This window comes from Schistocerca americana, chromosome 8 (genome assembly GCF_021461395.2).
Source record: "Schistocerca americana isolate TAMUIC-IGC-003095 chromosome 8, iqSchAmer2.1, whole genome shotgun sequence".
NCBI classification, from domain to species: Eukaryota; Metazoa; Arthropoda; class Insecta; order Orthoptera; family Acrididae; genus Schistocerca; species Schistocerca americana.
Window position 1 is genome coordinate 481323262 of NC_060126.1, and position 26686 is coordinate 481349947.

The 26686-nt window shown below is 38.6% G+C and overlaps 1 protein-coding gene across 1 annotated transcript in view; it reads left to right on the plus strand.

Moving 5' to 3' along the window:
• The window catches only part of LOC124545930 (fasciclin-3), a 241508-nt gene that overhangs the window by 211000 nt on the left and 3822 nt on the right, over positions 1-26686 (plus strand). The window contains exon 11 of the mRNA XM_047124890.1: positions 22099-22222. Within this exon, the coding sequence (XP_046980846.1) occupies positions 22099-22222 (124 nt within the window). The remainder of the gene's footprint in view (positions 1-22098; positions 22223-26686) is intronic.

Sequence of the window (26686 nt, forward strand, 5' to 3'; positions counted from 1 at the left end):
TACAATTTTTGCCCTCTATAGCATCCTGTAGTACAGAGGAAGTTATTCCCTGAGAACCTCCTCATTTCTGTACATCACTTTTCAAAAACTTTGATTCTCTTTTTTTCTGGTTTTTGCTTAGTCCATGATTCGGTTCCATACAGTGCTGTTCTCCACACATCCTCATACATTTATTTCTCCACATAAGGCCTATGTTTGATACATATATTCAAGGACATACCCAATGAAGGGCAGGGGAAGATAGCTTCACCCCCACCGCTTCTATAAAAAAGCCTGTGTGAACCTAATTTTCATCTTGCCCCATCAGACAGAGAGATGTATTAATTCAATATCAGTTTGAAGAAAGTTAAGAAACATGTAACAAATACTGACCAGTAGCAAGTGTTCTCAGAGCCATTTGGCCATTTTCAATGAAATTACAAAAATTATATTTGCTTCATTCACTGCAAAACTAATATAGGACCCCCTCCCCCCAAATCTCAGATCCTGGGTACATGCTTACTAGTAAACTCCTTTTTGTAATGAATTCTCTCCTTGCCTAAGCTAGTACACTCCATATTCCATTTCATTCATCTTTTATCAATTATTTTGCTTCTGTGGTAGCAGAATTCCTCCACTTTTGTCTACTATGATCCTCAGTTAAAATGCTAAGTTTGTTGTTAATCTCATTTTTGTTTGTCCTTAATACTTTTGTCTCTCTTTGATATACTTTCAGTTGATATTCTATGCTCAGTAGACAATTCATGCCATTGAACAGGTCCTCTATTATCTCATCTTCATGGAAGACACAGCAATGTCATGACCAAATCTTATCACTGATATTCATTCACCCTGAATTTTAATATGATCATACGAAAATAATGTGTCTGCTATGGTTTGATAGGTGATCCAAATAAATAATCATTTGTATACTTTAATGTACAGAATTAACATTTATTCTCCCATGTAAGAATACAAGAAATTTCAACAAAACAATGCAACAAAAAGCCCAGACCAGAACTTACAAGAGAACAACAGATATAAAAATGAGTGCCAGAGACGTCAGGTGTAAGCATCGCTGATCTCACAACACCCAAGCACAAAAATTCTTCACAGCCAAACTGTCTTATGATTCTGATAGAATACATTTTTTTTAATATGGAAACTATGTTAATCTACAACATCATATTTTAATTGACATCATGTCACTACTGGCTTATTGTCCAATTTCTACATTCTGTATTTTACCATGTAAACCATATCCATTCTTCACAAACATTTTTGCCAGGACCTTATAGTCATCTGTGCTGCATGTTGCATTGACATGTACTAAGATGAATAAGCAGTACCTTTGATATACAATTATCTTACAATAAAAGGTGTGTTCTTTTGTATCAGTGGCTATCTGGACTACATAAATTCTCAACAAAATGCTTGCTGTTCATAATGTATTTGTCTGTGGAACTAATGTTTGAAAATGTTGAACTGAATTGTAGATTTTATTTATCTTTATTTGTCATTTTAAATGGTATATTTGTTGCTACATGCATATCTGTACTTTATCAAAGTGTTTCCCATAACAGAGTAGTATATATTACACTGTGGAAGCTAGCAGTGTGAACATAGGCTTTGTCGCAGCCCATTTGAAAAAAAAAAAAAAAAAAAAAAGCTGTGAAAGAGAGAAACTTGGCATGAATTCAAAACAGGTGATTGTAAAAGTTAGTTTGTGAAGGAAAAGGGAAACCTCTTCCATGACATTTCAGATGAACTGCCAGATGTCAGTAATTTGCTGCTACAATATTTTGACATAAAGTCTTCTGGCCAACTTCAAGAGTATACACCTGAAATGGCCAGAAGATTCTGCCTTGAAATGTCATGGTAACAAGTTACTGATATCAGGCAGTTCACCTAAAATTTCACATAACTGTCTGTACACTGAAAAAGTTCTAAATTTCACAAGTGTAACCCAATTTGATAGTAATTAAACAAATAAAGCAAAGAAACCACAATTGAAACTTAGGTTCTTTCATGGTTATTTAATCATTCCCCATGTTCTTCAGATCCCATCATGAAGAAGAATGACCTGGATTGTGGAACTAGTCAAGTTATGCAGAAACGGAGGGAAAGCAACCATTTCACATTGATTCTGTACGCTGATGCTCAGCCGTTATGCTGATATTTAAGCCTAAGCATTGAAAGCAGTCAGATTAACAGTTGTACAAAATGTGCAAGAATTTATTTCAGAATCAGATTTGACTTTAAAGGTCTTAATATCAGTAAAGCTCAACTAAAACAGTTTCTCAGTATCTTTTTCTCCAAGCCCTCATCAGTTTACATCTGCGCTATCATATTCCATGTCTGCACCATATGTATTTTCTCCATTGTGCCTCTGTCACAGCACATTGCAAGCACATTTTTGTTTTCTCCTTTGCTTGTATCACAAAAGGACTGAAGGCTGATGCTTACCGTGCATTTGACTTGTTTCGGATCCACTAGATGCTCAATGTTGTTGTGTAAAGTGATTAGTGATAAACTTTCACTCAAAGAGATAAACTTTCACCCAAACAATAGCTATGCCATAATATATGCCTTGATATTTCATCACAATATTTCGATATAATTAGCAATAATATGTTTCATGTTAAGTACTGTGACAGCTTAGCTAACAAAATTAACATCTGAGCTAAATGTTCTTAATTTTGGGACTTAATGATTTTTTTATTCTTTTCTATTGCAATTTGTAACATAAATGTGACTGCATGCAGCATAATTATAATTTAGAATCATCATATGAATGGCTTGAGCTTTAATAAGCAGTTCACTTCAACTTGTCATTGTGTTTCCATATACCAGAAATATAGGACCTATGAGCAAAAATTATGCTAGTCTGCATTTTAAAACTTTTGGTCAGATAATTTATTGAAAGTATCTGTTCTTGAATCTATTTTTATGCTGATTCTAGAAATAACTACTGTTTTTGTCTATCATGTCAGTTTTTTATACAAAATAAGAAGTAATATTTTGACTATTTTTCTGACCCTGAAAATGTATTCTAACACCATTTCACACAAGGTGAGTTTTTAATCAAAATACATTTAAAAAACAAAATAGATTTAAAAAATACTCCTCAGAACTCCCCTAATTTGTTTTCGACTGCCTTGTATGAAAACAAGAAGTGAACAGTGTTCCATTAATTTTTAAACTTTCTCTTCTTTGATTTCCTTGCACATCTTTGTATATAATGACTGTCCCTCTTCAACATCCAACAATAGTCGGCCATCATAGCTGCTCTCCAGTGGCGCTAGTACATCCTCTCCATCTCCTTAATATCTTGTTGAAAACGTTCACTCTGATCTTCAACACAACACCCCAAAACCCCAAATTTTCCAGAAAGCAGTCGATATGTGAGATTAGAAAGTGGACTTTCACACTCATGTTATAACCATCTTCTTGAAATTTTGCACCTTTTTTCAACAATGGCGTTTCAGGTAAGATCTTCGTTATTCTACGGAAAGTTCTCAGTAACTGATCTGAAGGCGGTCAAGCACCTTTTTCTCTTTTCTTCATTGTCTTCTCAGAATCTTCATCCCTCATCAATTTATTTATTTGTAGACTAAAAAAATTCTAGCTTTGTTTTTTTCGTGTGGTGAAGGGAAATTTCTTGGAAAGGTACTTGAAGCAGGGTCCATCCTGTGGTGAAACCTTTACAAATTACTTCATTAAGTCCAATTTTATTTGTAGAGGTGGAAGAAAGACTTCTTTGTTCTACAAGCAGTTCATGCAGGATATTTTTAGTTATGGGCACAAAATTTCTCCGCTCTGTCCAAACTCCCATACTCCAATGTATTTGCCTTAACTGACTGTCCCATTCGCATAGACAGCAGGGTATTTTTGTGAACCCAGCTTGTTGTTCTAATAGTATTCCATAACTTTGAAGTCACTGTGGATAAGACTAGTATGTTCCTAATAAGGGATACTCATTAAGAGTACCTTCATGTTCTCATATGTCGCTTTCATTTAAACTTAATGGGCCACAAGAATGGACCCATATGTGTTTCCATTATGCAGTAACGCAGCTTTCAGCCCTTGATTGATGAGTCTAGAAAAGTCTCCACTGTGTATAATCATGTTCAATGCCATAGAGGAGCATTAATTCATTTATATTATTGCAGTAAATCAAGGACTCATTCAGTGAAAATAAATGAACTAACTCTTTCTCTCTATGTCTGTACAATAAGTTATGTGTTCCTTGTTCGAGAAGACTCTTACTTTTTAACTGGGAGCCAAATAGTTCTGCAGATTCCTTAGGCAACTTCAAATCTTGTACAAGAGCATTGAGTTCACTCTGAGAGAACAGTTATGGAGTAAAGTCATATTCAGACTGGTGGATATCAGTATTGCCTTCAGTAATTGCATCAGCTTTATTTTCTTCATCATCGTTTGCCACGTTCTCTGCAGCAGCTGGAGGAAGAGGAGCAATCAGATCGTCTCCATGTGCAAATTGGCCGAATGGTTGAATCGATGCTTGGATACATAATTTGTCTCTTATTTTTTGAACTGAACCCCTGAACATTAACTAAGCGGAAGTAACAGTCATTAAGGTGACTTTTAGGCTCTGCCCACACCACTGGAATCATCAATGATATGCGTGTTTTCTTTCCCTTTGTCCACAATCTTAACCTTTCTGCACAAGAGCGGCAAACTGTCTCTGGTGCCCATCCCTTTTCCTGGTAATCAAGTTTCATTTTAAAATAAACATGGTAAGCTTTTCACACAAAGTCTGCTTAGCCTCTACATAATTCCCAGAAATGTAACAGAAAATATTTAGGTTCTTTACACACTTGCCTGTTGACATTGTAATAACTATCAACAGTAGGCGAAGTGTTGTATTAATATTGTCTTAAATATGCAGAATAATCAGTAATCCGAGCCTGTTAGATAAGCAGTGCTTTCGGCATCACACAATAACAATTAGCATCAACAGATATATAACAACCTAAGGATATACATGGCCTTATTGAGAAAGTTCCCTCCAACAATATGCATAACCTACTGGCACAGCAATATATCACTGAAGTCCAACTGCAGAAAAACTGTACATGATAGCCAAAAACTGAAAACAGATTTGTAATCAGCATAAAAAGTTGAGGTAGTATCACATATTAGTTTTCAGTCATCTGATACCATGCAGACTAACGTAATAGTAGCTGATCATTTGAATTTGAGTATTACTTTTGTTACTACTAACTGATAATTACTAATGAGTCTCTTGCATACCATTGCATGATAATTTTAATTTTGTTTTTGCATCTTGGGTGGCTTTCTATCAGGCAATAACCAGCAAAATAACCAGCTATACTAGAACATGGATTAATTTCCAACCATGTAAAGTGAATGAGCAGCATATGCATAAAGCAGCACATGCATTTGCATATAAAACCCACCAGCTTGCAATGAAGATGCATGTCTCAGTTTTGAAATGTAGATAAGGAAATTGTTCATGTCAACACTCATATCTGAAATGCATTTGTTCCTGCTGGACACAGCTTTGTTGTTTGTGCTGATATTTTTTGCTCTCTATGTACAGCCACAAGAATTTTAAATATGTTTTGATCTTTGCAAGCTAAATTTTTAATAATAAACTTTTTTGCAATGTATAGCAAAAAACAATATGTTTCACTCTTAATGCTTCACAGTCTAGTAAGTCTTTATGCATACTCTACGTCCATATTCTCAGCTTATAATTTCATGCCAGCTAATAAAGTGTTTATGTTATTTTTATTTTTTCAATGTTACTGTACATAATTCTGTTTTTCATCATGTCTCATTCACAAGCTTAATTACTGAAAATGAACATAATGTGCTTTGATGGTCAACAATGATTTGGAAAATAGGCTTACATATGGCAAAAGTATTCTAGAACATGCAGTTTTCTGGGCGGCTCTGCCAAAATTTAGCCTTTTCTTTGCTTAGTATCATTCAGTTATTGCTATTTTATCTCCTTAGGTCACTTTATCTCTCTTTGTTGCTCCCTGTTTGACAGTTTTGAGAAATAAGGGGCTCCTCCTTTCCTCCCAGTCACTCATTTAAAAAGATTATGGCATAAGGCTCCTTGGGGTACCGCATACATGACTGAGATTACCATTTTCTTTAAAGTAGTTATTTTCTTTGAAACCATTTTGGTGATGCAAAAGATGATATATATTATAAGGGGCAGTCAAATCAAAATGAGACAAATAAAAAAAAGTAAGTAAACTGTTTATTATTCCAAAAGTAATTGCCTTAAGTGTTAACACATTTATCCCACTGTGGGACAAGATAGTCATTGCTTTCATGATAAAATGTTTAAGGTTACCTATGGAACTATGATTGTACCCAAGAGTGCACCTCTAATTGTTTGAATCAAATTCATGGCTAGGTATGTCTTTCAACAGGGCTCCAAAAATATGGAAATTGCCTAGGGAGAGATCGGGACTGTATGGAGGATGTGTATGGCCTTCTCAGTGAAACTTCTGCAATGTAGTCGAAATAACCTTGGCAACTTGTGGGCAGGCATCTTGTTAGCATGTTGTTTCAGGTATGTTGCAGAAGTTTCACTGGGAAACCCTTACACATCCTCCATATAGTCTCTATATCTTTCCATATGATTTCCGTATTTTTGGAGCCCCAAAGACAGACATTTGCAGGCGTTGGTTTGCTTCAGACATAGAGGTGCACGCCTGGGTACAATCAAGGTTCAGTAGGCAACTGAAAACATTTTTCCATGAAGGCACTGACCATCTTGTCTCAAAGTGGGATAAATGTACTAGCAGTTAAGGTTATTCATTTTGAAACAATAAATGCTTTACCAGTACTTTTGAAATAATAAATGGTTTACTTACTTCTTTTCGTATCTACCTCATTTTCATTTGACTGCTTCTTATATATATTAAGTAGTGAAATAGAACTTTGAAACAGTGAGATCTGCATAATGAAGGTTAATCTTTAAGGCAGATGTTGCTAATGATGGCCTCCTTTTTTCTAAAGGAAATGCTGCTCTCAGTTCCTGTTGCTGCTTATGTAAACAAAATCACTGGAAATGAAAGTAGTTGGATTGGGAATGATGATGCTAATAAGTGTTGTATTGTTTCATTTTATTTTTATTTTTTCCTTATATTCATGCAATGTATATACATATGATATTTTAGTGGTGTAATGAAAGGTTGCTGGGTGACGTATGAGGTGAGGGGGTAAACTCTGCAATTTTAGGTCTAATGATGTGTTATTTTATTAACTACAGATTTTACCCAAATTTAAATAGTTCTTATATAAACTGCATGTTTGACCATCAACCGCTTTTATTTTAAACCCAAATTTTGACCCGTTTCAGTCAAGGACCATCTTCAAGGATAAGGTTTAAAATAGTTCAAGCCACAACATTACATATGTAATTACGTAAATAATGTGTATGCATGTCACGAAATCAATACACGACACAAGACTTTCAGAAGCAAAGACATCTTCTCTTCAGTACTGCTCTATATATATTTGTTATTAGTATGTTTGCTTCTAAAAGTCTTGTGTCGTATATTGATATTCATGACATGCTTACACATTATTTCAGTAATGACAAATGTAATGTTATGGCTTAAACCATTTTAACTGTTATCCATGAAGATAGTCCATGACTGAAACCAGTTGGTATTAGAGTTTAAAATAAAAGCAGTGGATGGTCAAACATGCATTTTATACATTAGTTGCTGGCTGTTGATAATCACCTTCCAAAAATGTTTAAATAGTTTTTGTATAGTTACAAAGTAGAGGAATATGTTAGTTTTCACTGGGATTAGATGTACAGGGTGGTCTGAAACAACCTGAAAAGTTTGTAAAGGTGTTGCAGGAAAGGATATGCTGAGAAATAATTGTTCAGAAAAATATTCAATATGGTGCTCCATTTCTGAGTTATTTAGCATTGAAGTTAGCCAGTCAGACAATAATGTGCACAAATTCCAGCAGCCTGCCAAAGACAGTGTTGCCAGACATTTTCTTCATTTAGTTTCCTCAAACTGAACAAACATAATTTTTGCTCACCTAGGTTAAATTTATTGCTTCCAAAAAAGGCACATTTAAACTGCTAATACTCATTTGAAGAGGTGATAACTCACAGACCCATCCAGGTCTGTGCATTACTTCATTTTAGCACATGCAAGTACTTGAATTTGCATGCAGAATGACCTGGCTAACTTCAATGCTAAATAACTTGGAAATGGTGCAATGTATCAGATTTTTTTCTAAACAATTATTTCTCAACACAACCTCCCCTGCAACACCCTTATAAGCTTTTTAGACTCTTTCTGACCACCAGAAACACATTACAGGCTATGGAAATAAAACACTGTAATGTACAGAGTAACCCTAAAGTCTGTTAACATTTTAAAATGCACCAATTCATGGAATAAAGTAGGTAGAGAAGTAAAACTTGACTCAATGCCTGAAGTAAGATGGGGTTTTATTGAAACCAAAAATGAGATATGTTACAGAATCACATCATCCCCAGCCTGGCTGATAAACAACCACCAGATGATATGACTTTCATGCAGGATGCACTTCACCCCCTACTGCCATACATGTGAAAGATCTCTTGTATACATCATTTGTTTGGAATTGCATGCTGAGTCGCCACTTCTGTCATATTTGGCTTCCCAGGCCCCTGACCTCATTCCGCTTGATTATTGATTGTGGTGTTACCTGAAGTCACAAGTCTACTGTGATCCACCAACTTCATTAGGGATGCTGAAAGACAACATTCAAAGACAATTTCTCATTACCATACCTACTAACATGCTGTTCAGTGCTGTTCACAACATTGTCCCTCGACTGTAGGACTGTTGATGAGTGATAGCTGATATGTTGAGCATTTGTTATTGAGAACATATTCTTTCCTAAAAATCAATCATAATGCTAACTATTGCTTTTGTATCATATGGAGCGCCATCTGCTGGTCATTTCATGCCCATTTTCTTGTGTTCAGCAAAACCCCATGTCATGTCATGCATGTGTTCCAATTTTTACCTCTCTACCTACAATATTCCATGAAGTATTGAATTTTCAAATGTTAACAGACTTTCGGGTCACCCTGTACATAGAATCTGAAAGGTGCTGGTTGGAACAAAAACAATGGATGGAGTCACTGTAACCAGTCACCATATACTTATAGGTAAATCACTGAGCAGTCAACAGGCCGATAATCAATGCTAAAATCAATAAAATGTACTTAAGCAGAGGTGACAAATGACATGGCTGCTTTCACAGGTGACCTTAATTCTGATGGATAGGGTATTATCCCTGTTGATTGGACTGGAACAGAATGTGTTGGGTGATTGAATAAGGACTTGTCTTGCACATGGTACTTTCTCCTTTATATGATCCATGTGGCAAGGAGTTGGTGGTAGGTTTGGCATAATGGTGGCCAGGATATTTCATAGCATGAGTGGGCAGCAGAGCACCAGTTTGGAAGAGGTGGGAAAGATTTTAGAAAGGATATTCTTCAGTTCAGAGAATGATGAAAAGTAGTCAAAGCCTTCCTGAAACAAGTTAACCACATCTTTTGCCTGGATGGGATGAGTTGCAAATGAACTGTTGCCTGTTCTCCCTTGATTTCTTTCTAATAAAACATTTTAATTCCATACCCTCAAATCCAGGGCTGTATTATGTATTCTTGTCATCCAACGTTTCATCAGAATCATTCTCTAAAAGAATGAAGGAATGAAAATAAAATTTATCCTTTCATTCACCTGCAGGATAGCATCCTTCAGGATGAGGTCTATTGAATGTAAATTTTGAAGGCATTCATAACAACAGAACTGTGTGTTTTGGCAAGAGTTTTCTGCTTGTTGGCTTTCATATTCAGCAGTTTTGTTTTTTCATTTAAAGTGACTTATAGACCTTTATATGACAACTGTATCTGCAGAATATGATTGCATAACAATTCAATATCTATTTCACTTCAGTTTTGGTTCATTTTCTGTGAGTGGTGGTCTGGCAAAACAAGAGAGATATCTGTTTCTTTAAAGGAAACTCAATTTGAAGCTGCGAAAACCCTAAGGTGGTTATTTTGCTGGTTCACATTTACTGTCTCAGTGGTGGATGGATACTGTGATTTACTGTTCTTTTTTTCCAGAAAAAGTTTCTTGCCCAAAGGACAGAGTACTACTATGAATCAAGACTCTGAAGGGAATGGTACTAACATGTACTCTTCTACAACAAATAATGAAAGGGAAGCAAATGGACAGTGATTTTACACAAAGTGCACATGCTGTGAAAAGATTAAAGTGAATATTGGCTTAAGGAAATCAGAAATTTTTCTGAGGAGTTGATAATTAGGAACAGAAAAATTTTGATTAATTCAAAAACTAAAGTTAATATCTGTGTTAATATAACTGAAGGTGGTTAAGTTTTAATTAAATTACATCTTAAATGGTAATAATCATCTTCATAACTGACAAAGTTTCACAGAGCTAGGGAATAGTCATAGCCCATTGAAATTACCAAAATTCAGTTCAAACAAAGACAAGATAATGCACAATCTTTCTGTTGGATCAGTGCTTATGTAAGTCGGATGACAGAACAGAGTGGAGTTCCCCACTGTATGAGTAATGTTCATGTAAACTGTGGCCTCAAACATTGAAAATGCAACCTCTGTAATGTGGTAGCTTTTAGATGATGATGTACTATTTGAATAAACAATACAGTGAAAGAAAGTGATTATTTAACTGTGTGAACTGGTTAATGATATTAACGCAACTTTTTTTCTGTATTGTGTGTGTAACATTTAACACTGTTTTGGCTTTATAGCTACCATAATTGTTTATGTAGAAAATCATAATGTACTTAAGTTTTCTTGTGGTTAGTTTGTTATTAACACAAGAAGGAGCCCTGGTATATTTCTGTGTTATCATCCATAATAATTAACATAGTATAAGGGTTTCTTTCTGTATATTAACGTTTCAATATTTTTTCTTGAAGACATGCTTGAATTCTATTGCTATAATATATTTTGCTTTACTTTCCCTACATTGTCTAATAAAACTTAACACTATTTCTAAAATTGCATTTTCATGTACTTAAGTTACTTACCCATCTTCACTGCTATTTATCCAGAATTGCTTGATCTGATGTAACCTAAGAGGCAGGTGACAGTCAAAGGGTTCATTCAAACATTTGCTGTCTGAAATTGTGTGTCCTTCTCTTCCCCTGTGAATAACTATTAATTTTAGTACTGAAAGAGTTTTTAACTATTGTTTCAAGTATCACTAACATGCATGCAATGGTGACAGGTTTTATATTAGTTACTACTAATAAACAAAAAGCTGTCTGGATTTGGGTACACCATGATTAATTGACAAAGAAACTGAATTTAAGAAACAGATGAGATAGTGAACGTTCATGCCCTGTAATGAATGGTAACAGTGTCTGTACTCCTTATATTTTAAATCAGGTACATTATTAACAGATCTAACAGTAGGTGTACTCTTTTGCTGAGAGTTCTTCAATTTTAATCTTTGCCCTGAATGATTATATATCTTGCTGACATAGCTTACAGTGTTGGTGTAAATGATTAAAAAATGGAACTTTTTAAACATCAGTCTCAAACCTGCAATTGGTATTGTTTATTTTAGGATACTGTATGGCATAGTTATTAGTGTCATTCCAAAATTTATTAAAACTAATTAGTTTAGGGACATAAAATATGAGGTTTGTTCATAATAGTAACATACAAGTTCATTCAGTAAATAATGCACCACAATATTTAGTCAGAGCAAATTTATTCTTAAGAGTTGAAATTTGGTGGCAATGTCAGTCAACATTTCTGTTAAATGTACTATTTTTCTACACAGTCTCCATCACATTCTATGGTCTTACACCAGTATTGCATAAGGGCATGTATTCCCTCTTGGTAAAAGCGCTTGTTCTGTGCTAGTCACCATGTTTTCTCTGCATGAATATGATCTCATCATCTTCAAAGTGTGTCCCACATAGTGAATCCTTAAGTGGCCCAAACAGATGGGTCTGAGGGTGCCAAGTCTGGATTATAAGGTGGATGAGGCAATGATGTCCACTCCAATCTGGCGATCTGTTATCGGGTTCTGAGACTTGTGTGTGGGCATGCATTGTTGTGTTGGAGTAAGATTTCTTTTTGATTCTTGTCTTGTTCAGATTGGTCCTTGAGTTTGTTCAGAGTGTGCACATATGCTTCTGAATTAATGGTTGACCCTTCTGGCAACACATCACTGCCATATAAAATTGTAATGATCTGCAACATATGAAATGGCTTTTCTTTGAATCTTGTGGTCTGTTGTGAGGAGAATTCATCTTGATTACATATTTGGATATTTAAGAGTCTCAATCATTGCACACGCACCTGCAATGCTCACCAATAGCTGTAGAGCTAATTTTTGGTGTGCACAACTAATGCTATCTGCATGAACCACCATTTCAGGAGCAGTGGCTGTGACGTGACATCCCAAATGTGGCCAATTCTGGAGCTCAGTTTCTGCACTTCCTGGAAATTTAACTCTATTTAATCATTGACCAAGAGTACTTCTGTCAACAGCATGAATACCATATACTGCACATAAACGTTGATGGGTGTCACAATGGTTTCTTTTCCTCCAACCAAGAATACAATTACAGCACATTGCTTGTAACGAGTGTCTTGTGTAGACACCATTTTGATGATTCATTGTGGCATGTTCAAAGCTTTGCAAACACGTGGAATAAACATCAAATTTGGAGCACCTAAAAGGATGTTTTTCAAGCATTTATCAATGGGTGTAAAAACAAGCTTTATTAACTGAACAACCCTCATACAACAGAAAACTGGAAATTAAGACATTAAGCAATACAAAAGAATTTTTAATCATAAAATAAAAATAACTAAAATAAGTTTGTTATTTTTGCAATCCCTTACAGAATTTTAGATGTTTGACATTGATAGTGTGTGGATGGACCACACAAGTTGGATGTTCATTTTTAATTGTTTGTTTATTTCATATGATTGCTTATACTTTCCATTTGGAGGAGGCTACCCAGAATAGTGTCCCATTAATCGGAGATGTTGAATTCTGACACTGAAGAATACTTTTCAAACTACGCTGTTATTGTCCTTGCTCCTGTTTCCTGTTCGTCCTCAGCTTGGTGAAAATTCTGACGATCACTGAAGTTCATATGTAGTGCACCAATTATTTCAAAGAAACATATTAAGTGCATTTAAACAAACAAAGCACATATTGTTCATTTGGAATGCATTTACACATTCAAGCCCTTTGCAGTATTTATTAATGGTTCTGACACCGTAAATTTAATAAATAATGACTTCAGAACACAAGTACTCCCAAATCCAACACTTTTTAAAGTACAGCACATTGAAGTTTCATTAAATATATCTGCCCTCTTCGAAAGTAAAACTCAAAACAAAAACTTTTATCAATTCAAAAAGTCTGATTTGTGTTTTACTTGCCATATGGTAATTAACAGTGTGTATGCTGCTTTACTCATATTACGCAGCCCTGCATAACAGTTGTTGATGTATGACTACACTGAACTGTTGTGGTTAGCACCTAATTACAAAATTTAGCATCTGTTGCTTTAAAAATTATTGCCTTAAAATACCTTGATAAAATATTTATTTCCACGTGATTTACAAATGAAAGACAATGAAATTTAGAAAAAAATCTTTAAATGTGTGCTCTATCAAAAAATGAAGTTAAAATAATAGTTGCTACTATAATTAATGTAGTGTATATAAATTTATTCATATTATTGTACAACACTGTGTGGGTTTTAGTGTTGTAGGACTGCTGAATCCAATGATGCACACTATACCACATGTAATAAACACTATTTTACTACTCGGAAGCACACATGTACAGTTAGATACATTCTTGATCTCTTCCACATGTGGAAACTAAACTTTCACACGCGGCTACAGACTGCCACAAAGAGCTTGGCAAAACAAAGATATTACATGCAGCTTGGTTGATAGTCGACACATTAGCCCCCCCTCCCCCCCTAGAGTGTGGAGCACAAAACATAAATATTGGGGCATACATACAAAGGGAACACCCAGGGGGGAGGGAGAGGGTGTTTAAACTGAAACCATGCCTTACATTACATTAGTAATTGAAGTCCTCGAGCCAGCGAGGGGGGCGGACGGTCCTGCCTGACCGGGTGAATCCTCGTACAGCAGTCAAGGGATCCGTGGAGAGGACTATGGGTTGTGAGGAGTCGGGGTAGCGGACCTGAATGCCTGTTGCAGCACGTAGTACTTTTACCATTGATGGGTCAGTACCAACAGACTGGAGAAGATGAATGTGGGTTAAGTTGTCATTGAGGGAGCTGGCTCATTCATACAAGATACACACATTATCCAGCTGCATAACAAAAAACACTTTAGAGCCACATATAAAATCTGTGTTGACATTCACTACCACTCCCATATACGGGTTGACAGAATCTCCACACGAGTCGGCGGCGGCAACATCACCCGTTCTGAGGCTGGCCCGATACGTCACTGAATCCTAACAGGGGAGAGGCTGGGGGCTGCCTGTAGGAAGGGGAGTCATCACACACATCACTCTGTAGGGGAATGTCATACACACCTGTAGCACTGTCACATGACTGGGAGTGGGTAACGTCACAAGTGGGGGAATGGGCATCACTCATCCGCGGACTGTCGATAGATGCCTCGTGTGAGGCGGGTGTAGCAGGGGGTCGGGGCTGACTTGGAGGGTGTTGGGTAGTTCTCCCACAGACCATGCTGGTTTGAGGCAGCAGACAGATACCGTTTGAGGTATGCCATTAATGAGCACTTCGAACGTGTTGGTATACCACGATATGACTCTGTTCGGGCCCGAGTATGGAGGTCTGAGTGCCGGTCGGGCAGTGTCATCGTGCACCATGACATGAGTGCACGACACCAAGTCCTTATGCAGAAATACAGGAGGGGGCCAATGCGGTCAAGGTGGGGGCACGCGAATGTTAGCAATTAACTCCTTAACATGCTCGACGAATGTCGAGTCGCAGATTTGATCTGGAGGGAGTGAAGGCTTGACTAGCTCTGCTGGGAGTGTGAGAGGTTCTCTGTGCAGTACTTCTGCCAGAGATGCGCCAAGGTCCTCTTTGTATGTGGCCCGAACGCCTAACATTACCCATGGTAAGGTGTCAGCCCACTCACCTCCATGGCACATCAGGGAAACTGTAAGTGTTCGGTGCCAGCGTTCGACAAGCCCATTGCTCTGGGGGTGGTATGCTGTAGTCCTAAATCGTTTCACCACACACAGTTCACAAAGCTGTTGGAAGAGGGCAGACTTGAACTGGTAGCCCTGGTCAGTGGTGATAGAAACTGGGCAGCCAAAGCGTGAGATCCACATTAATAAAAGGGCTCGGGCCACTGCATCGGCTGTGATAGTAGTGAGAGGAATTACCTCTACCCAGCGGGTAAACCTGTCAATGGCAGACAGTATGTAAAGGAAGTGGCCCGAGGGGGGTAAGAGCCCGACAATATCGATGTGTATGTGCTGGAATCTTCTTTTTGCCACATCAAACGTACCCGTGGCGAACTGTGCATGACGTCCTACTTTTGCATGCTGACAAGCCACACATGCTCGCACCCAACTGCGACATTGTTTTATCACCTCGGGCCAAATGAAACGTTCACATACAAGATGTGTGGTGGCACGAATGCCAGGGTGTGCCAAGTCATGGATACTATTAAAAATGTGCCGGCGGAGAGGTGCAGGAATCACCAGACGAATGCGTCCTGTTGAAATGTCATGCCAGATGGGTGATGAAAACCCAAGAAGCATCTGTAACGCTAGTTTCAGCCCTGTTTTAACATCAGAGCGCAATGCGGCGAGTTCAGTATCCTCTGTCTGCAATTTATTGAGTTCACTGAGGTCCAGTTGTGAAGATAAAACCGACACATGAGATAGAAAATCAGTGATGACATTGTCTGCCCCTCTGACGTAACGTATGTTGTTCATAAACTGACATATGAGGTCCATATGCTGAAAACATCTTGGGGACAAGTCCTTGCCTGGGTTACAGAAAGCATATACCAATGGCTCGTGGTCGGTAAATACCACAAGATGGTGACCTTCGATATCGTCTTGGAAATATTTGATAGCAGCATAAATAGCAAACAGTTCCCGGTCAAAAGTCGACCATTTACCTTGGGAAGCGGACAGTTTGTGGGGGAAAAATCTGAGTGGCTGTACAACAGAACCCACGGATTGCTGAAGTACTGCCCCCACTGCTGTATCACACGCATCTGTAGTAAGCGAGATGGGAGCATCAGGAATGGGGTGAGCGAGCGTAACGGCTGTCTGTAAGGTGACCTTAGGTTATCGAATGCGCAACGCATATCTGGAGTCCACACGTGACCGCTCGAGACCCCGAAGTGTTTTTCCCTTCGAGAGCATCCATCAGTGGGGCTAGTATGTCAGTGGCGTGGAGGATGTTTTTGCGGTAGTAATTTACCGTTCCAAGGAAGTGGCAGAGGCCCTGAAAATCTTTAGGCAAAGGCACTGTACTAATGGCCTTGACCTGTTTGGGTAGGGGGCAGATGCCATTGGCAGAAACCCCATAGCCCAGAAAAGTTACACTAGTGCGACGGAGTTGTGACTTAGCATCGTTCACTGCGACATCGTTTGGTTTTAATAGTTGGAACACTGTATTTAAATGGAGTTCATGTTCCTCGAGGGAGGAAGAAAAAATTAACAAGTCATCCAGGTAGGCATATGCAAAGTCCAGTTTTCCGACCAATGAGTTGATGAACCGTTGCCACGTATGTGCAGCATTTTTAAGGCTGAACGGCGTAAACAAATACTCGAACAACCGGAACGGAGTGATGATAGCGGTTTTTTCAATGTCCTCCGGTGCCATTGGCAGTTGGTGATACGCCTTGTGACAGTTGATTACACTGAACATTCATGCCCCATGCAGTTGGGAAGCAAAGTCTTGAATATTTGGGATGGGATAATTATCTAGAATTGTTCTGGTGTTAAGTGCCCGATAACCACCACAGAGGCGGAAAGTGTCATGGGTGATGACCAACTACTAGAAGAAGGGCAAATAGTCTTATTACCTAAAAGTTCCTGAATAATAGCTTTGGCATGTTTAAGTTTTTCTGTATTTAAACACCTAGCCTTTGCACGTACTGGTGGGCTTCTGTGGTATTGATTCTGTGGACAGTACCGTTGTTGATCACGAACACCGATGGGGATGATGGACCTGCACCCAATGCACTGCAACTAACCTGTAGTGCACACGCTTGTGTGTCCAAGGCCAGCGGGTCAGCAGCAGTGCGGCAATCCACTGGTAGTCCTTGTCGTAGAGCTCGATGGAGTACTTGGTAGCATCGCGAGCACACCTTCTGTCCGGCAGTAGAAACGTCATGCGGCATCAGTGGCAGGTGCGAGGAAGCGGTGCAGGGGTCGGGGCCATGGTCGTATGTGACAGCTGGGTGACCTGCTTACAAGTGTCCATGAGCTTGGCTTTCGCGGTGGTGATGCGTAAGCGGAGGGCTTCATTGCTGTCTCGAAGTTTGTCATTGTGTGATCTAAGAGAGAGCACTGCAACAGCGGTTTCAGCTAGCTCACACAATAGAGTGGCACTCTTGGATGAGAGGGAAGAGATACCTGAACCAGTGGTACGGTCTATCGAGTTAACGGTTAGTGTACCCCGTTGTAGATTGGGTGACAGTGGGTGGGCTAAGAGGAAATCTATCCCGAGCACAGGTTCATCCACCTCCGCAATAATGAAAGTCCACTGTAAGGGGGTGTTAATGTCCTGCAGTTTAAGGATTAAATTAGTTATTCCATGAGATTGAATCAGGGACTTATTGGCAGCTCGAAGCAGGGAGCAAGGTTGACACTCGAATTTAATACCTGTGGACAAAGGTATCACACTAACCTCGGCTCCCGTGTCAGCTATAAATGAAAGGCAAGACACTGCATCTTTCACATACAAGAGTCCTGGAGCGTGAGGTGAAGAAGTATTAAATGATAGGCATCTGTGCAGTGCAACGCGGCCCGCAGCGCCTTAATTGGGTCGCATTATTAGGTTGGGAACGTGCATGGAGAATGACACTTCTTAGCCATGTCGCCAAAGCGGGAATGGAAATAACACCAACTGGGACAGCGCATGGCATTGTTCGTCGCATTGGCTGAGGTTGAAGTGGCAGTGGAGGGGGTCTTGTATGCAGGTTCCTCCGGTGGCGGTGTCGCAGTAGTGCCGGTGTGAGAGGAGTTACAGCGGTGGCTGCCAGGCGGCGTTGGGTCCACGCACATGCGCGGCTTGAGTTGTGTGCACTCTGTACTGCACAATGGAAGCTGTCATGCAGGTGTGTCAACCTCTGCGGCCTGAGGGCCACCTGGGGGTGTATGCGGGGAGGGGGCAGAATGTTGTATATCTGGTCTGCGATCTTCAGTTTGGCATCTAGTGGGGCTGAGGTCACATGGAGAAGTTGAATTTGAACTTCCAGAGGAAGTTTGAGCAACCAGATGGACCAAACTGTAACATCTGGCATGCGATGTGTTTCCATCATGGCGCGGAGATGACGCCAGAGCTGCGATGGAGATCTGTAACCAGCGACTCGTGACTGATGAGGCGGATAGCTTCCTCTGTCGATGTGGATAGTTGCTCGAGGATGGTGCATCAGGTGAATGCATATTTATCCATTGTGGGAGGTGAAGCCATAATATTGCCGATCAGGTCCAGTTCATCATGGAGGTGACATAGTAGGCAAAGGAACTTCGAATTGTCATCAGCGATGCTGTGCAGCTGCAGGACGTGGTCAACCAAGGCAAACCATGTGTGTGGGTGGTCCTTGCAAAGGGGTGGTAGCTTCGGGCGACGGATGGGGAAGTCTTGACATAACTGTTTATCAGAAACTGTCACTTCCTGTCCATAGTTCTGCAGCCTAATTGGCTCAGGTGCAGTAGCGGAGTACCAGCTGTCAACACTGTCAGTGGCACGCGGCACAGTAGGAGCGGCTGGCTCGATCTTTGTCAAGAAATCAGCGAATTGTGCGTTTGATGGAGAAACACCAATACAGGCATAGAATGGACCAGAGTGGTAGAGTCAACCGATGTGCAGAGAACGACAGAGTACAGTTTCTGGGCCCCTCCCCTACAGGTGCATTAAAATTATAAAATCACCTAATGTTTGTTGAACACACGCGGTAGGCATGGCAGGAGCAGCATGTGCCGTCGGAAACACTCGTAAAGTAGATGCAGGTAGTGGGGAAAGTTCACACTGGCACTTGGGAAACCTGTAAACTTAGTCACTGTGGTTTGAGCACATTGTGTCGGCTGTTGTTGAGCAGTCGGAACACGTGGAAAGTCCATACTCGTAAAACGTTTGTATTCAAAGTTTTGTGTGTGAAAAATGCTCTGTTGGTACGGAACACTGCCACATGACTGCTGACTCACGTACGATAATGGAAAGTTATTGTTCGTACCTGACGCCGGCACACGTGGCTGTGGGAATGCAGAAGCACTGTCCTGTTGCGTACTGCTAGTAGGTGTGTTCGGGAACTGCATCGAACTATTACGAACACAAGGTGGATGATTGGAAAACCATGCCGAAGCATCCGTTAGGAAACTTAAGTTGGCACATGTGTGGTGTGGCGGGCAGCAAGCGATCCATTGTGTACTGATTGACTGTACGAAAGTTCATTGTAGCACTCGTGAACAAAATTTGGAGTCACCAGTGTGAGTTTTAGTGTTATAGGACTGCCGAATCCAATGATGCACACTATACCACATGTAATAAACACTATTTTATTACTTGGAAGAACACATATACAGTTAGATACATTCTTGATCACTTCCACATATGTAAACTTTTGCACGCGGCTACAGACTGCCGCAAAGAGTTTGGCAAAACAAAGATATTACACGCCACTTGGCCAATAGTCACCACAACTGCTTGAGGCTGCAGCCATACAATGAAGAGACTGACAGACTATAGCTATGCCAAATTCCACATGTTTCACCTCAAGTGTCTATGCTTAAAATACAGAGCAGAGCATCAGTTTAATCACACTCAATCAAAATGTTTAATCACAGACAGCTTACTCTGGTGTATTTTTTTGGCAGAGCAGGAAGCCATGGGTTGCCCTACAGGGAGGGTACCAAGAATAACCTCATTTTGTTTGAGTGATGGAGGTATGCCACAGATGAATAGTTGGCCTGAGCAATTGAAGTTTATTCACCCTTAAATTGAGCCACTTTGTTTTTCATCTTTCCTTAAGTGTACTCCTTAACAATTCTATTATGGAATGCGAGGTAATGGAATTCCTTGCCATGGATTATGACATTTACTGCTGCCCAACTAAGAGATAATTCTTTAATCTGGTTTTAAAGGGAAAAAAAGATGAATGATAATCTTGTCTGTGCAGTAGACTCTTTGAACAGCATGAAGAGCACATGGAACAAATGAGAAATTTCAGTGTGCACCTTACCTGTGTCTCATCAGTTTGGAATCATGTCTAATCCTCGATCAAAGATAGTGAATACCCTTGATAGACATACCCCAAGGACTTTCACCAGGAAAACTACAGCACTCATATTTGCAGATGTTTGTAAAACTAATGTATCTTCGAATGATACCCTTTCAAATTACTAGTTATTGTCTGCAGTGTGAAAGTATACTGTACATGTTCCAGGATGGATGAGGGAGTGGGCATTCAATAAGGGTATAGTAAGTACAGAATATTTGAGAAATAAATGTGAAAGGTACATTTCAGTGCATGGGATACAAGGAATGCACTTGGGGAATGTAAACATGCCACCAGCAGTTTGGAGAAGCTATCCCAGCTGAATGGAAGTGGACCGAGTCCGAAAAATAGGATAGGAGAATGAAGGAAGTGTGTGTTGTTGGGCCAGCAACTGAGAACAGAGAGCAAGCCAAGTCTGGAACCCACATGCTGCCCACAACCTCCAGAACCGTGTGACATTTTTCACATGTTTCCTGTTGGTTGCCTACAGATGTCACACACAGAAGTGTGCCCTGTCATAAAACCTTACCAGAATGGACTACTTCTGTCCTGAAAGACAGTCTGGCTTGGCACATAGGCCTTGTGAAAGAGCAACAGTTATGGACAGCAGTTTCAAGCACGAAAGAACTATTAATGTCCCATGAATCAATAATAAAGCACTCCAGCAATTCCTCCAAACAGGTGCAGCCTGCACAATACATTATAAAACATTCCTGTCAACATTATTTAATGTAAATCGTAACTTTGGCCATTTTCATTTGGAATCATTTTATATTTTAAAAATAAGGCTATTTGTGCTAATACTGGAAGTATTTATTATACCACACAACACTGACAACATTTTCTTGTTTCGTTTGCAATTATTTCCATGTACATATAATCATTATTATTTGTTCTGTGTTAATATTTTGCTGTGTATACTACCCTGATATCGGCTTGGAAGAAAAATGAAAGGCTTTTAATCGAGTGTTATGACTACCATTCTAATTCTGATTTATGTTCATGTGTGTTTTTGGTGGATACCAGATATAGACTCAGCACCAGAATGAGCCAGGACATGACCTTGATTAATTCCCCAACTAACATATTTCAGCCACGTCTTTTCCCACCTCCTTGTTTCATAACTTAACTTATTTTTATCATTATGATGGAACCAGTGCTTCACACTTAAAGAAATGCAAATTAAATCTCCAACATATTATAGCTCTCAGTACTATGTAAGAATATTCCAACTGTAATTTTTTGTTGGACTTGAATTTTCTTTGTCCTATTTTCAAAATCATTTCCAGCAGTCATATTCATTTATAAGTATTGCTTTCATTGATCACCAGCTCAAGGTATACTCTGAAATTCATGGTGTGGAAATAATAATTCTGTGCCTGCTGCTTCCACCCCCCCGTCCCCCCTCGTCCTCTTTTTACCTCTTCCATTTTTCATTCTCATTATGTTACAGTTTTATTGCATGCTTTCAAAGATTCTAACACATCTCAGAAGTACAGTTCTACTTATAAAGTAATCCTCAATATAGAGGACACAGCCTACTTCGATTTTTTAAAATGAACTTAATTTAATTTCAGAAGTGACACAGAAAGTGCTGATCACGGCCCTGCAAACAAGACAAAGACACCAAAGATGAATCTCAGCTACATTTTCAACAAGAAAAAAGATAAAGTATCTGATGAGCCCCCAGAACCTCCCAAGGTGAGTATTTCTTAGTAATGTAGTAAATCAAAAATTAATACAGTGTTTTAGATAGAAGTGAAGTGTCTGGATACCATCTGCCAAAAGCCTAGGTACAACTGAAGTAAAGCTGAAAGATACCAACTAAAAAAGTGTGAATCTTTGGCTTGTGAAATATAAAACTACTTTTGTTGAAAAAAAAGAGAGAGAGAAAGAAATACAGTGCGTACAAGGAAGCAGAGGTAAGATGTACGGGTTACGACAACCACTCACAAATAAACTACTAACACTTCATGCATTCGCTTCTAGTACCACTAGTATTGCATTTACTATTTAAAATCCTGATAGCATGTGTCACATCAGTACTTATCTTCATTTGGTATCAGCCTCTAGGGGATGATTACAAACAACAGACTTCATTATAATAAGGTTCATCCGGGTTTTCGTTATGGAATAATGGCATTTTAAACTAAACATTTTTGTTTCAGTGATTTCTCATCAGATGTTTGATTACAAGCAGCTTGGTTCAGAAGAACACAACATACAGTTGTTACACACTAGAGAGACATTTACACAATACTTTTTGAAAACAAAAGCTGTTCTATATTATATACTATATCACAGCAAGCCTAGACAAAATTTCTAAGATTCTAACTTCTGGAGGAGATTGAGAAGCTTCTACAATATACAATTATCATTAGATCACTTTCAGTGAAACACTTTAATAACAAATACTTATCTGTGGGAAACATCCATCTTCATATGTTGGCTGATAACACATATTACAGTCTAAGAACACAATGATGATTGCTTTTCACATTGAATGATAGTACTGCAGTTGTTACAACTTTTATAGTCCATGCACTGAATGATTATTTGACACAGAAATACTCTCAGTTGAACGTTACAGTCAAACATCAGTTAACTCTGAACTTACATACACTACTCTGACTAATGACATTAGCTCAATCTTGAATGAGAACTACAATAAGGCTGCTATCAGAGTGGACTGAGTTGTGCTGCTCTCTGTCTTAAATAGGCTCCCACAGAAGGTTGGTTGATTTGGGGAAGGGGACCAAACTGTGAGGTCATCCGTCCAATCAGATTAGGGAAGGATTTGGAAGTTGGCTGTGCCCTTTCAGAGGAACCATCCTGGCATTTGCCTGAAGTGATTTAGGGAAATCACTGAAAACCTAAGTCAGGGTGGCCGGACATGGGTTTGAACCATCATCCTCCTGAGTGCAAGTCCAGTGTGCTAACTACTGTGCCACCTCGCTCGGCCTTCCACAGATGAGATGTACAAACCTCTTGAGGGTGTGTTTTCATTGACATCTCTCATTCATGGCTGCAACTAGTAATAACTGTCTCTAGCTTGTGGTTCCATGATGAGGTACCAACTGTGCCATGGGACCTCACTCTTCAGATGACACCACACTATATGCACAGTACAAATTCTTATGAATCACAGCCTAGCTGATGACTGATAACACGCTAATGCATTTAGTCCTGTGTAGCAAATTATATTTTTCAGAATGTTCTAGAAGTTATTTGTTCAAATTGGAAGTTACCATAACACCTGGTTTCACAGACAGTAAAAATCTAACTAAACTTTTGTTTTTCTTTTTTTTATGTGTACAAAAATCTGAGAACAACAATAGTAATAAAAATTATTTGATATAGTCATAAAATAAAAATCTAAAATGAAAAGATATGTCACATAACAAGGTTTGTTTACAATGAGATTTTATAGTACAATAAATTGTTTTTACAGAAATTGGATGTTTTTAGAAGTATAATATTGATTCTGAATTCAAAAGATAATAACGTTTTATTTACTGTTAAGGAAATTAAATTTGCCAAATAATCAAGTCTACATAGCATTTTTTTTGAATGATATAAAACAAATTAAAACAAATTACATTTTTCACAGACATAAGCTTCTTTTGTAAAGAGAAATCTAGGTTTTGTAATGATAGTTTGCAAAAATGTGCAATAATGTTACAAACAAATTTAGAAAAGAGTATAATTTCATAATTTTAGTGTACTTGTATACAGACCACGAATTCCATTCTTTACAAACAAAATGAGAATGAACATTGCTACAAATATCCTATTTCTTTATTTAAAACAACTTGTTTCAACAGACTTTGCTGTGATCTTCAGGTCTCAATAAATCTTTTTGTTATGAAACTTGTTCATTTTAAGTAGGACCTCATGCCAAGTTGTCATGTAGATAAAAAACAGCACATTATAAAAGATTTGTCATAACTAAAATATTTAAAAACATAAAGCACCTTGTGCAAATGGCCATCTCCCTATATAAACTACTCACAGATGATTGTTACATTTTGTGATGTAACAATCATCTATTAGTGGTATGTGTATGGACATGGCCATTTGCACAAGATGCTTTATATTTTTAAATATTTTAGTTATGAAAAACCTTTTATAATGTGCTGTTTTTTATCCATGTGACAACTTGGTGTGAGGTCCAACATAAAATGAACACGTTTGTTAATAAAGTTTTTTTTAAGACCTGAAGATGACAGCAAGCACTGTTGAAACCAGTATTTTTAAATACAGAAATATTTGTGCAATCTTGGCTTTAGGATATTTTTAGTAAGTAAAACAGATTGCTCCTTCTGCCTTCTCAAAATGAAAACATTCAATAAACATTGCTAAAAAATGTACGGAATTGGAAATTTCGTTTGAGTTAGAAATCCCATAATCTTGGTTTGTTGTGAGTTGTTACATGAACAGTAATTCAGTCCATATGTATATGGTTTCTGGCATACTGTTTCACTCCTCATGCAAGGTTTGGAGTGAATTTTTCTTAATTTCAGTATATTTATGTCTTACATACTTACAGCAAAAAACTAGCCTATCAATCACACACAGAAGCTGTCAGGAATTGATGCTCCTTGACTCACCAGAAAGAAAACTAGCACAGATTTGGTACAGGAGTCACCTAGTATCCTGACTCATGATATAACAGATGAGCAGGACAAGAAATGGATCAATAGAATAAACTGAATGACATTCTCTGAAAAAGTGTGATACTGAAAGTGCAGAGGACAGTTAAAAACCAGAGAGGAAGTAAGGACAGACTAGAAATAGATCAGACAAAGATTGACAGCGCTAGAGAAAGAGGAAGGAAGCTTAAGTAGTTAAAGAGAGAAGACTAGTACTCACCTTCAGGTGGAGTAATTCCTAGTATTACTGGTAGAAACACTCCCCTTCTCCCCATTCTCACACTTCTCAAACCAATCACCTTTTCCTTCTTGAAGAAGGAATCTACAGTTCCAAAAGCATGAATTTTTATTTTCTGCTTTCACTTTTTTCTATAGACAGTACAAGGAATTTCATCTCTTTAAGACAAGTACTGACCAACCACACTCTCTTTGCAATTTCGTGAACTGAATTTTCCTTTTGATGCAAAATAAAGGAGTACAAGACAATGGTAAAATGAATGAAAATGAGAGTGGGCGATTTTCTCATCCTGATCAGTCAATATAAGTATGTTGCATCCTGCAAGATCACTTAGGCATGGCACAGAATGAAATCTCCTGGTGACAAGTAATGTGGGTATACAACAGTGGCACACTTAACGACAGTCACAGACCGCCTCAGCCTGACCTGTCTCAGTTCACTGAGGAGATCATCCCCAGTCGACTTATGAGGAGATCATCTCCAGTCGACTTATGAGGAGATCATCTCCAGTCGACTTATTTATGACAACTTTGCTGAAGCTGGTGCAACCAACTGGTGATGGCTCAAATGGCTCTGACAAACATCTGCTATATGACCCTGGTGAAGACACTGTTGATATGCATCATTATTATGTGGAAAGCAGTGAATAGTATTATGTGGAAAGCAATGATTAGCATGTAAAGAAAAGAGGGGTTCGATATCTGTCTGGTCAAGCGGGTGCCACTCCACTTCTACCTTGACTGCTTGACATTTTTGCAGTTTCACCATCAGATGGACTGTGCTGCACTTGCCGATCAAGAGGATAGTTCTTATGTGTTATGTATTATATGCTGTGGAAAAGACAGCCTGAGCTCCTAGTGAAACCTCAAAAGTTTTAGCACTACACAAAACTTCACCTAAAGAAGGATGAGACTCTCAAAATGTTCGAGCACACACTCCAGTTACTGGTGGTAATCTGACCAACATGTCATGTACTAAGGATTCTGCAAATGATTTTCCAAAAGAAGACATAAACATGCATGTTCTACTCAGTTGCTGTAAAACCACAGTCCATGATGCATAAATGTCTGATGTTGCTTTACGATGAAGGAGGAACTAAATCAGTGGCCATCACATGCATTTTTGTTGAAAAATGTTCACTTAAAAGTGAGTAAATAGTGATAGAGGTAGCAGTGATGGTTCAGGAAAAGGGATAATTTTGGCATGAGATAACAGAGCCGTTTGTTTGTAGATAATAAAAGAAGCTCACAGTCTCTTGGGGAACTTAATGTCATT